The sequence below is a fragment of the Ornithodoros turicata genome, unplaced genomic scaffold, assembly GCF_037126465.1.
Source record: "Ornithodoros turicata isolate Travis unplaced genomic scaffold, ASM3712646v1 ctg00001050.1, whole genome shotgun sequence".
NCBI lineage: Eukaryota > Metazoa > Arthropoda > Arachnida > Ixodida > Argasidae > Ornithodoros > Ornithodoros turicata.
In genome coordinates, this window is record NW_026999449.1 from 133,825 (window position 1) to 147,000 (window position 13,176).

Here is a 13,176-nt window from a genome sequence, read left to right on the forward strand (position 1 = left end):
AGATACTTATGAATACAAATTATTTTTTTAACTTGCATAACATAGAAATAAAGCACCTACAAATCCAAAATACAGTTGTAGCTAAGCATCACATGGTACTTTGTGCCGTTTTAACACTAGCATAACATAGTTAACACTAACGGCAGAAAAACAATCGGGCGCTTTCGTAGAATTCTTCAGTACGATACTGAACTTTCCACTTAAATTTCTTTTGCAGCAGAGAGACAAGGACAGAAGAAACAGACAGGAAGGCTGCGTTTCTTCTGTCCTTGTCTCTCTGCTGCAAAAGAAATTTAAGTATGGCATTACCAACTACCCCGTTTCTCTACGTTAGTAAACTTTCCACCCTTGCTTTCCCAAGTGGGAACGTTTAGCCATCACATGTTCCACCCTGAGGGACGCACTAGGTCAGATATCGCTGATGAGAGCAAAACAGTAAAGACAGGATGGATGTGAGCTTAACCAGCGTTGCCAACATGAGATGCGTGGAACACGCTTATTTTCCTCTCAGTTACATGGCTAAGGCCCGTGTCAACCTAGAGTTAAATATGTAAAATGTTTTTATACTTTTAAAACATGTGCATGTGGAGTGGCATTCTACCTGTACTGTTCTACTTCATTCGTGTGATCGTGACTGGCAGTTTTGTAAACGTTTGTGCGTATAGAGTGGATATCATCATAGCGATACATAGAGTATTGTTATGATGATACTCTATGATAGGATTTCATATTCCGATCGGTATTGTTATACTAGCATGCAGCTATCCAACAGGCTCGAATGTACTATATTTATGGTGTTCAAGCTTCCTGTATAATGGATGCAAAACTGAAATATAAATTTATTGTCTTGCCAGTGTTCTGCAACTTGCGGTGATGGGGTGATGCATCGCAGCGTGGAATGCTTGGACGGAGGCCATAGGCCTGTGCCCTATGTTCACTGCAAAGAGGAAGCAGCTCCTCCAGACAAGCGTGACTGTCGTCTGGCTGCTTGCCCTCGCTGGCAGATGTCTCCATGGTCACCGGTCAGTGTTATTCTCATTCTGTTTCGGGCTTCAAGAATGTAAAAAGCATACCTAGCATCATTACTGCTGCATTAATTCGTCGGATGCGACTCTATGGGGCTTTCACAGCTCAGTGGCGTTACCGCTTGAGACAAGTTGGCTCTCCCAGATGTCGTCACAGCAGTGATCTAGAAGATCTAGAGCACATTCTTCTTCATTGCCCACACTACCAACCTTCCCGAGCTACACATTCCGGGACTCTTAATCAGCTGTATTCTCACCCCCTCTTTCTATCAAAATTGGTTCATGGCCAAATCCAGCCCACCAGTGCTCTGCCCTCAAAGCTCTTCTGACCTATTTGGACACCATAGGACTTCGATCCTTACTGTGAAGGGGCTCATTATTTCATTCCCCATATCACCAATGGGGTAGAGTATCGCCCCGGCAGTAACCAACGAAAACTTGTGTGAGAACAACGGAGAAGGGAAGGGTTTCTCTTCCTCTTCTTCGTGGTGAAAGGGAAAGACACGTGCAGAAGGCTTTCGTCGGCTTTCATTGCCCAAAGACTTCATTAAATAGAGCCGATCAAACGAATGTATTTCGTTAAATCGAGTGCGAAAGTACATTGGCATCAATGGGGACGCGTACAAGTGACAGAAATTCTTCGTAAAACAGAGGATTTCGTTAAATCGACATTCGTTGTTGAGAGGTTCAACTGTATTTGTTTCTGTGTTTTACTTCACAGCTCATACTGACCTGAACCGATGCCATAATGTATGAAGATACTAAACAAATTATACATCCATGCAGTGTTCGGCACCTTGCGGCAATGGTACTCACAAGAGAGTGGCTCGTTGCATGAAGCGAGGCCGAGAAGTATCTGCAGAGAGCTGCTCTGGACCCCGACCAGGCAGTCAGGTGCGGCCCTGCTTCCTGCGACCCTGTCACTACCGCTGGAAGAAAACCCGCTGGACACCCGTGAGTGCAAACCACTGATTATGGGCTTTACTCTAATTTTATCATTGTGGCGCTATCACCGAGCACATTTAAATTGGCACTTGGATAACAGAAAATATGACAGCCACGGGAAGCTGACAGTGACAAGCTTGTGCACTTAAGGGGAGATGCGGCAATTAAAATGTCGAATTTTGTCCAAAAAGTCGGTTTTTCAAAGTGTGCATTTTTGGGCTCCTCGCGCCTTCACTTATCATGTCACGAAGTACTTCAGTCAAATTCAGACTAGAAATTGATTAAATACTTATTTTTGTAACCCGCACTCGCAAAAAAGTGAGTAGAAATTACGCTCGGAAGGCTCTTTCTGTTTTGCCAATTGCGCGATAACTTTCCCACCGATCGGTGCCATCTTGGTATCATTTGAAAGAGGAGAAATCCAGCTCCCCGATGGCCGTAGTTTCGCACTTCTCCGACAGCAAATAAGGGAGCAGGACGCGATCGATTAAAGCAAAACTCAGAAAGTGATTGGCTCCCGAGAGTCACGTGGCCAGCGCGCGGCCCTCCTATTGGCGGAGGCAGTGCGCCACGTTAAAAATGCGCGCTTTCCTCGATGTTCCGTGCCGCGTCGGCTGTTCCGGGGAGTTTGTAAAGCACGATGACATTGATTTTACGTAATACTAGGCTCTGAAAAAGCTGCGTGACTAGAAAGGCTACTGTCCTGGTGGGTTTTGAAGAGCCGCTGTAGCAATTTGTGACAAATAGAGCAAAAGAAACATTGGAACTGGTTTTCCCAGCTTTTCATTTGCATCTGATTGTCATCACGGCGAGCTTCACCATATCTGTACGATTGAAGATAGAGGCTTTTTGTCTGTTGCATGGAGTTCCAGACACATTAAGGAGTGCAATAAAGCTATTAGTTATTATTTATCTCATACAGAAAATTTTGTAAAGCCCTTTTTGTCAAGCAGTATATCTGTAGAAAAACAGGACAAGGGGTATTTAAACTTTGGCTAGTAATAAATGAGATGGGGAGAAAAACTAACAGCTTTATTGCACAGGGCAGGCCCTTAGTAATGTTTTGACATAAAAATATCATGAAATTTCAAGACAATTAATCAATCAAGAGGCTCGTTAGACAGCATGCTTATGCCTATAACTCAATAGGTAAAAGAGATATTCAGAAACTGATTGTTGCATTGAGATACTGGTGCTGAAATACATAAGCACACAAAATTTGGTTAAGTTTGAACTATAAATAAAGAAGTTAGCTTTAATTGCCACGTCCCCCCTTAAATTTTCCGATGCAGTAGATAAGGCATCTAACTTAACTGCACTAACATGATAACACAAGAACAACTACAAATGTAACATGCATGTGTGGTGACTGACTGTGGTCATGGCATGGCAGACCATCATTAAGGAAGGCTATGCTAATTAGATGTAGCTTACTTAAGGTGGACAGAGATAATAGCGAGTTTTGTTACGGTCGCCGACTGATTTTTCGGACTTGAAGGAGCCACAAAATCAGTCAGACTTGTCCAGCAGTCCAAATTTTTAAACAAGCACTTAAATCTGCAATGTTTCAACAAAATTTTATTTTGAGCACTCACACCGGCTTGGAATAGCTGTAAAAACGAGTTTGCTTCGCTACACAGACACGGGATAACAGTTTGCGGCAAATTTTTGCTAGCGTAGCCTTGCTCTGATACACTTCCATGAGCGTAGTAGCGGCCGTAAAGATCGCCGCGGTTGACGGGGGTGCAACTGCAATCTCTTTGTCACTGCCACTGTCATCTGAAACTTCCGGCGGTAGATCAAGAACACTGCCGGCTATGTTGTGATCAGACAGTTCTGGGAAAAAAATTTCGCATTGTCATCCATGTCTGCATAGAATGGGATGTTACACTATCGGAGACCTCCACGCCCGAGTTTCGGAGCTCTTCAGTGATGGCCAGGTCAACCGCCACATCATCGTCGTTGATAAAGTCATCACTGGTACTCCCTTCTGTGTTTTCTTCACAAATTCAGTTGAACAGGAACGATTTTCTATAGTCATTGCCTTGATGGCTTCCCACGAGTTCACAAGGATATTGCAGCTGGTAGAGTCACAGAGTCAGTACAGTGCTTACTTTGGTTTTCATAACATAACATATATAACATGACATATATCATGACACATACAGTCGCCGTCCGATTTTTCGGACTCGGCGGGGATCGCGCAAGAGTCCGAATAATCGAGCAGTCCGAAAAAACGAATTTTGCTTCAAAATAAACTTTACTAAGGCCTAGTAGGCTGGAAAAATTTGTCAATGCTTTCCTAACGCGCTTCCAGCTCTGCCTGATAACATCAGCTTCTATTTCCTGAAGCGACATTTCGTCACTGTAAGTACACTGACAGAGGCACTGCCGTCATCAAGTCCGCAAGTCGGCTTCACCTAACGCATGCGTGCTTTAGGTCAAGCTCGCTTTACAGCGCTGTAGCGCGAGTCGCGGGCGGAACCACAAACGATGACGCAAAAGCGTTACGACAGACCTCTTCTACTCAGAGGAATGGAAAATCAACAATCATCTCTGCCTATTTTTTTTCTTCAATATTCTAGTTGGTTGATTTCTTTTGATACGAATTTCAGATGATACCAATGTTTTCCGTCACCCGATGAGAGAAATTCGCGGGTTGGGCAAACAGAGTCCGAAATATCGAGCGACGGAGCTGCACGACGTCCGAAATTTTGGACGTTCTTATACATCATCTCTATGGGACCCGCGGCCGTTCCGTGAACGAATCCGAATAATCGAGCATGTCCGAAAAATCGGGGTCCGAAAAATCGGTCGGCGACTGTATATACACACATGACACATATATCATGACTCCGCAAGTACGTTTCTGCGCAGCAGAAGAGGGCGAGGGTGTAAAATGGCGTGCGTGGCAGCGTGCCGCGCTCCCATTTGCCAAGGCCCCTGTCGCCTCCACGTGCGAACCAGAGAAAGGTAAACAGCAGGGAACCCGCCATACATTTTGTGTGTTTTCAGCTTTGCTAAGTGATACAGTGTTAAACACCTGCTGCATTTATGACTGTACTTCGTCGCATTTGGCTGTAGTGTCACTTATTTATTTGCAAAGCGCACACGGATTTGCTGACGGTGGGAGAACGCGATTAACTGCTGCTGCTGCTGGCGGGTTCAAACGGCATTCTACGACCAGGGGAGTGTTTGTGTGCGTGTGTGTTGTGCAGCGTTTTACGTTGACTACAGAAAGTGTTCAAACACGGTGCACTCCCAAGGCTCTGCTTTCGTGGCAGTGACGAAGAACGCCGCGGTAGGTCACAGTTTAAAGTGCTGTTTTGAGTGGTCTCATAGTAGTTCTAACGTCTAATAACAGTGGAGTCTCGCACTATACCAGGAACGGGCATGATCTTGTCCGTTCGGGTGCAACTGCACCAGGCTCCAGTTGCTTCACAGTGGAAGATGAAAGTTCGTACGCATGCTGAGGCACAGTTGTCGTCGTCCTGTCGTTCACGGTAGTTTAGACCATTGTAGCTGCCACGTGACTAAATTTACCATGTCTACGAGGACACTCGCTGTTCGCCCTAGATAGCTGTCAACTCTGCGAGACCGTAATTTGAACAAAATGGGGAAAATGTTTGCAGGATGCTCGCACGAGCGAACTTAAATGAGAGCCGAATAGTTGAAACTTCAGCAAATATATTGTGTTAACCTTTCGTTTGTCTTTCATCGATAAACCAAGATCATTCCCAACGAAAAGTGGGACCTCTAATACAGAAACCAGAGCTGTTTTGGCCCTCCCAGGGGCACTCCGCGCATCGAATGTGCCTTTGTTTGCCTTCTTGAAGCGCACACATGGTTCCTTCGGCCAATCGGGAGCGTCCTAGAAACGTCACCATGACGTCATGTGCACTAAACTCGCGGACTTGCGGAGCGTATAACATTATATATACAGTAGAATCTCGATGATACGACCATGGATGATACGAATTTTGGGATGATACGAATTCTTTTCTGGTCCCGGCCGGAACGCCTATTCTTCCCACGTATTAGAGTTCGGATGATACGAATGAGCCGGGGATGCGACAGAGGTCGTTCCCCCGTGACGCGAGAGCGCGCGAGTCATGCTGCTGCGTCTTCCGAAAAGGGAGGGCGATCCTCACCACGAACTCCCTTACATCATGTAGCGCAATGCAAGCAATGACTTTCCTCTTGGTGGTGGTGGTGGCGGCGATAAGATCAAAGGGATAGAACGGCCCAGAACCTTATCACCCTATCTCTGTTTTTTCCTTTTTGCCCCCCTCGCAACAATAAACCGTGAAGCTGTGTGACATCGTTCTGGCGGAAAACAGCGACCAGAACCCCTGAACACGTGGAGGGAACATATCAGGACAACTTGTGGCAACATTACGCATCACCATTCCGCAAGTCGGCTTCACCTAACGCCTGCTTGCTTTAGGAGAAGCTCGCTTTAGACTACTGTCGCGCGACCCACGGGTGAAAAGCACGTGCTACGTCTTTTGAATCATCTCGCGTATTTGGGCAGCATTGGCCAAAAACGCAGGCGCAAAAGCGTTACAACCGACCTCTTTCATTGACAGTAACGGAAAATGAACAGTCACTGTTTATTTTCTTGCCTCAATTTTTATTTTGGTTTAATTCGTTTGATACGAATTTCGGATGATACGAATTTTTTTTGCGGAGCGTGAGATTCGTATCATCGAGATTCTACTGTAGTAGCTATGCAGTGCTCTAGAGTACTGTCATCAAATCCTGTGTGTGAACTGCATAAAACCATCAATTCTCATGGGTTTATAGCAAATGGAAAAGTGTGTTTCTCTGCATAATGTCCAGGGCTGTTGACAGTAGAGTTGTTCCAACAAAATAGGATAATTCGGCCACCCCACGCCTTCCTGCTAACCTACTTGAAGCCTCGCCTAGCCTGCCGCTCCCGTCTCCCGCCGACTACTTGTCCCGGCTCCGGCGCACCATGGACGCTCTCTGCCCAACCCCTTCCTGCTCCAGTCCCATCTCCAACGCGTTCCAACACTCCGGCCTTGACCGCTGCTCGCATGTAGTCGTCCGCTGCGACGCCGTAAAAAAAACGTTACAGCCACCCTACTCCCGGCCCTATTCGGTCGTACGGAGGACCCCAGCGTACTTCACGCTCCTCGTCAATTGCAATGAAGACACTGTTTCCCTCCACCATCTAAAACCTGCCTTCATCAACGCCTCCACCTTGCCGGCCGTCGCATCGCTTGGTCCCTCCGCCCCGCTTCCCACCAGCCAGCCCCTTCAAGCCCTTCCCGTCCACATGTAACCTGGTCCAGGTGCCTAGTCACCAGTCGTCGCTTTACGGCAACTCCCTAGGAAGGGGGCAGCTGTAGCTGCACCACTACCGCCATCGACAGCGCACCCGGAATCGCGGCGCGCGATATTAAACGGCAGCTCAGGCAGTTCGGCTCTGGCCATCAACTAGAACGGTTGTTGTCCGTCGTTATTCTGTCTGAGACAACACTCCCAAACCCAGAAGCATTGTTATGTTTCACTGTGTGATAGCGCATTATGTTGACATTCAGTTATGTTTTTCTGATATGATGCATAAAGCAATTGGCACCAGTTTGTGATATAGGAACATATGTATCACCCTGTGCAAAAATCTTGGAACTATGGTACTGTAGAGTGACAAGATCTGGGCATGTTGGTATGGGAACATAGTACTGCTTTGCGCTAACAAGACAAACACCTAAGAGAGGGACACAACACATAACGCTAACCTTCAACATTATTAATCTGTCACATTGGTGTTTTATACACCACGAGCCACCTACTGGTCATTTCTTCTACTCCTACATGTGTTGGTGTATGCCAGTTCCCTATCGAACAATGCGATGAATGGAACACTCACACAGGCTTGACCCAATTCCTTTATCTTTTGGGCCTCTATAATTTCACGAGTGGTCCTGTCATGACTTCTTCCGATGCGCACACACTGAGTTAGTACAGGTTCACATCCACACTCTCTGCAATGTTCCACGAACCACCAACCCCAGCAATCCTTAAAGTTTAACCAATGCTCCCTCAACCGATCATTTAAACAGCACCGTTCTGTCTGCACTCCACTTTCCGGCTCTGGTGTTGTTTTCTAATTGTAGAATTAAAGGGATGTTAGAAAACAACACAAGAGACCTACGTGGAATGCAGGCAGAATGTGATTTACAGAATACCCCTTTCGTGCAGAAAATCATCCGTAGGACAGACTGGGTGCTGTTTAAATTATCAGTTGCGGGAGCATTGGCTCAACTTTAAAGGAACTGTAAAGTGAAAGGCTAACCTGTAGAAACTGTATACTTTTCTGAAGGCTTGTATCTTGGACACTTCAGACGCATAATAGCTCTGGTGTATACTGAGCATTTTTTCGGCAATCGAATTTCAAAGATTGCTGCGCCAAGTAACGCTCGTGGACTCTGCAGACGCGCCAACCCTAAGGTGACTTGCGCGCCATCTATTGAAAATGCAAGCAATTAAGCGGGCCACCTAGGTGAGATCATGGCAGTTCTCGCGAGTGCAGTGCACGTTGCATCATCAAAGGGGTTTGTGTACCCTGGAACACAAAAATGTAAACCGTACATTCATGTAAATCGCCTGGTTGCGAGGTTTTGCAAACAGCTGCGACACAGCGAGCAAACTACACACGGATGCAGACAGATAGAAAGACCAACAGATGGCGCAGATCGCACAGCTATTTCTCACAGGCACAGAGCTCACAGGTTACAAACGTTAACAGTTTAAACTGAACTTCTCAGGAGCTGCTGTTGTCCTTCAAAACAAGTCTAACGGTAATTAGTAAGCTTTCTCGAATGCGTTACGTAGTATACTTCAATATCATGTGATATCTGTCCACCAATCCAGGGCCGAATCCAACTTTGTCCTCGGCAAACGTTGAGGGTCACCATATGGCATCGCTATTGGGCACTAGTGTGACAGATTAAAAGTGTTGGAAGTTAGCGCATGTGTTTTGTCCCTCTCAAGTCTTTGTCTTGTTAGTGCTGAGCAATGCTATGGTACCGAGTAGCCCTCGTGATGTGCTGCCGAGACTGTTTCGTGCCATGACCATTGTTTCATCTGCCAGGGAGACACAGTTGCAAAGCAATTTCGGTGTGTACATGTAGATAACTTGGCCTTTATCTGTGTACCTCTGTTTGGTAGTGTAGTGCAACCTGTGGAGGAGGATCCCAGACACGCAGAGTGGGCTGTGTGGACCGAGGGAACCGCCCTGTGGCAGAGCGTTGGTGTGGTAACCAGAGGCGGCCACGTGTCGTGCGTCACTGTGCCCCAGAACCTTGCCCTTTGGCATGGAGAAGTGGTGACTGGTCAGAGGTAAGCTCTAGAATGGGCAAATTTTGTCACAATACCATTTTGTTTGTAGCAGATCCCCGTAGCATTATTTTCTGTGTCTGGATTTGGACATCTCTGGTGGTTTAGAGCAGGCTGCATATGATATACTAGAAGGCCTTGTGCTGTTTATGGGCAATAAATAAAAATAAATAAATGAAATGAATATCGCTCTGTGGATATCACATGTTTTTTTTAAAGAAACGGATAGAGGGTGAAACAAGGAGTCATTACTTGTAGAGCTGGGCAAACAGCAAAATTTCCATTGCGAATAGTTTACGAATATTTCACTACCAGGGAGAATCAAATCTGAATAATTTCTTCAGATGGTGAATCAAATTTGAATAATCAGAAAAGGCCCAATTTGAATAATTTTGAATACCTCATGAATATTTTGTGGTATTGTGCTCACTAAATGATGTTCTGCTCCAGACATGTGAGCCTTTTCACCTAGCATAACATATCGTGAGAGAAGGAAGGAGGTTATGTATGGTAGACTGCATTAGTGGAATGAACTGCAATGAGAGTTAGTCAACATGTTCCATGTAGCCTGCTTTGTGTGCACTTCCTCATTTCTATGCGTACGCTAGGAATTTCCTGTACTTCTTTTTAGAACCGACACATATTTCCATCTGTTACTGAACATAACTCTGGAAGTTGGGAGTAGATTTGCTGGAACCTGCAATGTCCAGAGTACAGTGTTGACCATGAACTCACAAAATTTTTAGTCACACAAAATTGTGAACAGTGTAAAGCGGAGTTCGCCTAATGCTCGAGTGTAACAAGATCAAGCCGACTTGCAGAATGGAGCCGCACACCAAAAGAACAAAGGCGGTAACGTGAAGTGAGCTTTCCCTTGAGACGAAGCCGACTTGCAGAATGGTGATAGCAACACCTCGCTTCAGAACTATTTGGAAAATATTAGAAAAAATCGAATACTGAAAATGGGTTGTGAATAGCATTCAAATACATGTAGCATCAGATATTCGTTTCATATTCAAAATTTTCAATATTCGCACAGCTCTAATTACTCGTAAAATCTGTTGCCTAATAAACATTGTGGCGCTTTTGTGGGTTCAAGCTGACAGAAGTATTGTCATGTGCAGTGCAGTCGCACGTGCGGTGAGGGAGTGCAGGTGCGCAGGGTGACATGTCACCGGGTCAACACATACGGATGGCTAGACCCCATCCCACTAGAGTCTAGCACCTGCCCTGCCGAAGTACGCCCCACGTCCAGTCGTTCCTGCCAGGTAGGCCTTTGTGAGGAAGATGTGTTCTGGAAGCCTGGACCTTGGTCTGCTGTGAGTATGCCATCCAGTGGTCGCTGTGCGTCCCACGTGCTTGTGCTAAGGATGCTCTTGTAGTGCTCTGCTTCCTGTGGTCTCGGACGGCAGAAACGTCGCCTGCGTTGCTACGACAGTCATAACAAGCGGGTGCATAACTCCAAGTGCAGGGCGGCACTCAAGCGTAAGCTAGGACGCAAGAGGAAATGTTTCCTTAGGCCTTGTGAGTGCCCTGCCCTGTGAGTGAGTGAAGAGTTCATAAGCCCTACATACATGGCACTGTGCTGCAGGTGGGGCTTTAAGCTGTCAGGAGTTCCAGGACCGGATGGGTGTACGGACAGACGGAGAGCAGGAGATCTACGTACGGGGCCGTGCTGTCTCATTGTACTGCGGTCGAATGAACACTACAAGCCCCCAAGAATATATCTCTCTCAGCAGTGGAGAAAGCAGCAATTACTCTGAGGTCTATGGGAAAAGGTGGGTAACCAAATGATCAAATCACTGCACATGGAAAAATGTCCTGTAGGCTAAGAAAATATGGTTTGCAATTTTTACGAGTCTTATGTAACCTTTGAATGTGAGATTCAGAAGTTACTATGCTCCATATCTGTTAGGTGAAGCATTACTGCAGTGTCTGTCATCGAAGACAAATTTATCTTAAGAAGGTCGGGACACTTTCATACATGTGGTTCATTACATCATGGACGCATTCTGTTGCACGCCGGAATACTGAGGAAAATAGAATTATTCTTCTGCATGCCATACTTAGCGAGATACTAGCTCTCGAACACAAGCAAGTGCAGATGTCAGAGGCCTCAGAGTTGCCATTGGGAAACGTAAGCACGTGACGTCTCATGCGCTGCCTCACTGGCGGCAGTGAGGGCTGTGGTGTCAGGAGCCACATCAGTTTCGGTACTTGCTGTGCCTATTTTCTCCTCTTCTATTACCCTCTTCACTGTGAAACTTTCAATGTAGGTCCAGATCGGTGCAAAAGGCAGTTTTTACGTTTTTCTGGAAAACCTTGGATGACCTGTTAAGTAGCTTAAGTAGTTAAGTAGATTAACCCTTTAAGTAGCCTTATGTAATTAGTTTGAGATTCACATCTCCATTTGCTGATTGCATTTTTTAGGAATGGTGGTTTTTGAAATACATGTAGCTTTTTAGAGAATTGGTGGTTAGATCTGTCTTGGGCAGAATGGCTAGTTGCCATGCTAAAACAATCAAGTGTTAGCCTCTTAGGTTTTGCATGACTTCCATTGTGTGTCAACACGTGGGACACATCTGAAATATGCTTAGTTCATTTAGCTTGGGTGCAAAATATACAATACAGGGCCACCTGGGTTGTAAACCATGTGGTGATGGTCGCCTTAGTGCAACCTGGAAGCAGTCTGGTAATCGAAAGTGTGGTCATAATTTTATCTGTGGTAGGTTTTCACAGGGATGGGCAGTAATAGTAATACTTTGTATTATAATACTATTACTGTAATACTTTTGAGTATTTGTATTATGTATTATAATACTCATTTTTGAAATGTATTTGTATCTGTATTATAATACACAAAATGAGGTATTACATGTATTACAATACTTCTGAAGGTGTAATACTTTCTCAGAGGTCGTAAGTTCGACCTGCAAAGTGTCACCCGTGCACTTTATCAGTAATTTTTCGGGTCCCACAAACATTTGAACACGAACAAGGCTCCTATTACAGTGTTCCCCTGCCCCAAATTATCCCAAAGCGAGTGACTTTGGGGCCAGAGGTTACTGGAGGTTTCCTCGCATTCCTTCTACTTCAGAATCCGTAAGGATGAGTCATACCAGTACAAGCCCTTTGTCTTATGAAAGAGTGCGTGCAGCCAGTCACCCCTGTACGTGGTTGCACTATGGACAGTCACAGGTTTTTGAACGGCCCACATTTTATCGTCCAGTGTGGATGAAATCAGGGCTCTGCCACAGTGAGAGCAAGTTGTTCACTGCGATCGAATTGATCAGCGCTATCCGATCTTATTTGGAAAGATCAGGCCATGTGCAAAAATGTAAGCGTGAATAAAACGTCATTGGAGAATGATTGTCTCGATAAGTAATGGGCATATATCTAAGTAATTCTTCTGTTCTTTTCCTTTTTTTCTTCCCAAGTTAAGTATATTACAAGCGTATTACAAGTATTACTCGTGTAATACACAGAAGTATTAGTATTACGTATTATAATACTCATTTTTGAAATGTATTTGTATCTGTATTATAATACCGATTTCTAGGAAGTATTATGTATTAGTATTATAATACAAAATATGCGTATTACTGCCCATCCCTGGGTTTTCATCATATTGCTGGACAGGTGCATGCTTGCAATTGCTGCTGTCTCAGTACAATGTTTAGTCTTTATAGTCATTAGTCTTTCCTACACTTTGTCTACTTTAGTGTTTTCTCATGATAGCTTATAAATGCTTTCTGTGTGCCACACAAACACAATGCCAGTTTTACTTTGTGTAGATGTGCAACATGATATTTCTGATCGATTTTTTGGAGTGGATCAAAGA

At 45.1% G+C, this 13,176-nt stretch overlaps 1 protein-coding gene across 7 annotated transcripts in view; it reads left to right on the top strand.

The window, feature by feature from the left end:
• The window catches only part of LOC135376181 (A disintegrin and metalloproteinase with thrombospondin motifs 9-like), a 93,139-nt gene that overhangs the window by 74,573 nt on the left and 5,390 nt on the right, over positions 1–13,176 (top strand). For 5 of the 7 annotated variants that reach the window (XM_064608778.1, XM_064608779.1, XM_064608777.1 and 2 more), the window contains 6 exons: positions 855–1,022; positions 1,812–1,979; positions 9,168–9,338; positions 10,460–10,654; positions 10,718–10,859; positions 10,927–11,113. In XM_064608778.1, the coding sequence (XP_064464848.1) occupies positions 855–1,022; positions 1,812–1,979; positions 9,168–9,338; positions 10,460–10,654; positions 10,718–10,859; positions 10,927–11,113 (1,031 nt within the window). Of the gene's footprint in view, positions 1–854; positions 1,023–1,811; positions 1,980–9,167; positions 9,339–10,459; positions 10,655–10,717; positions 10,876–10,926; positions 11,114–13,176 lie in introns of those variants that run through there. The other 2 variants (XM_064608780.1, XR_010417566.1) reach the window with 2 other exon arrangements.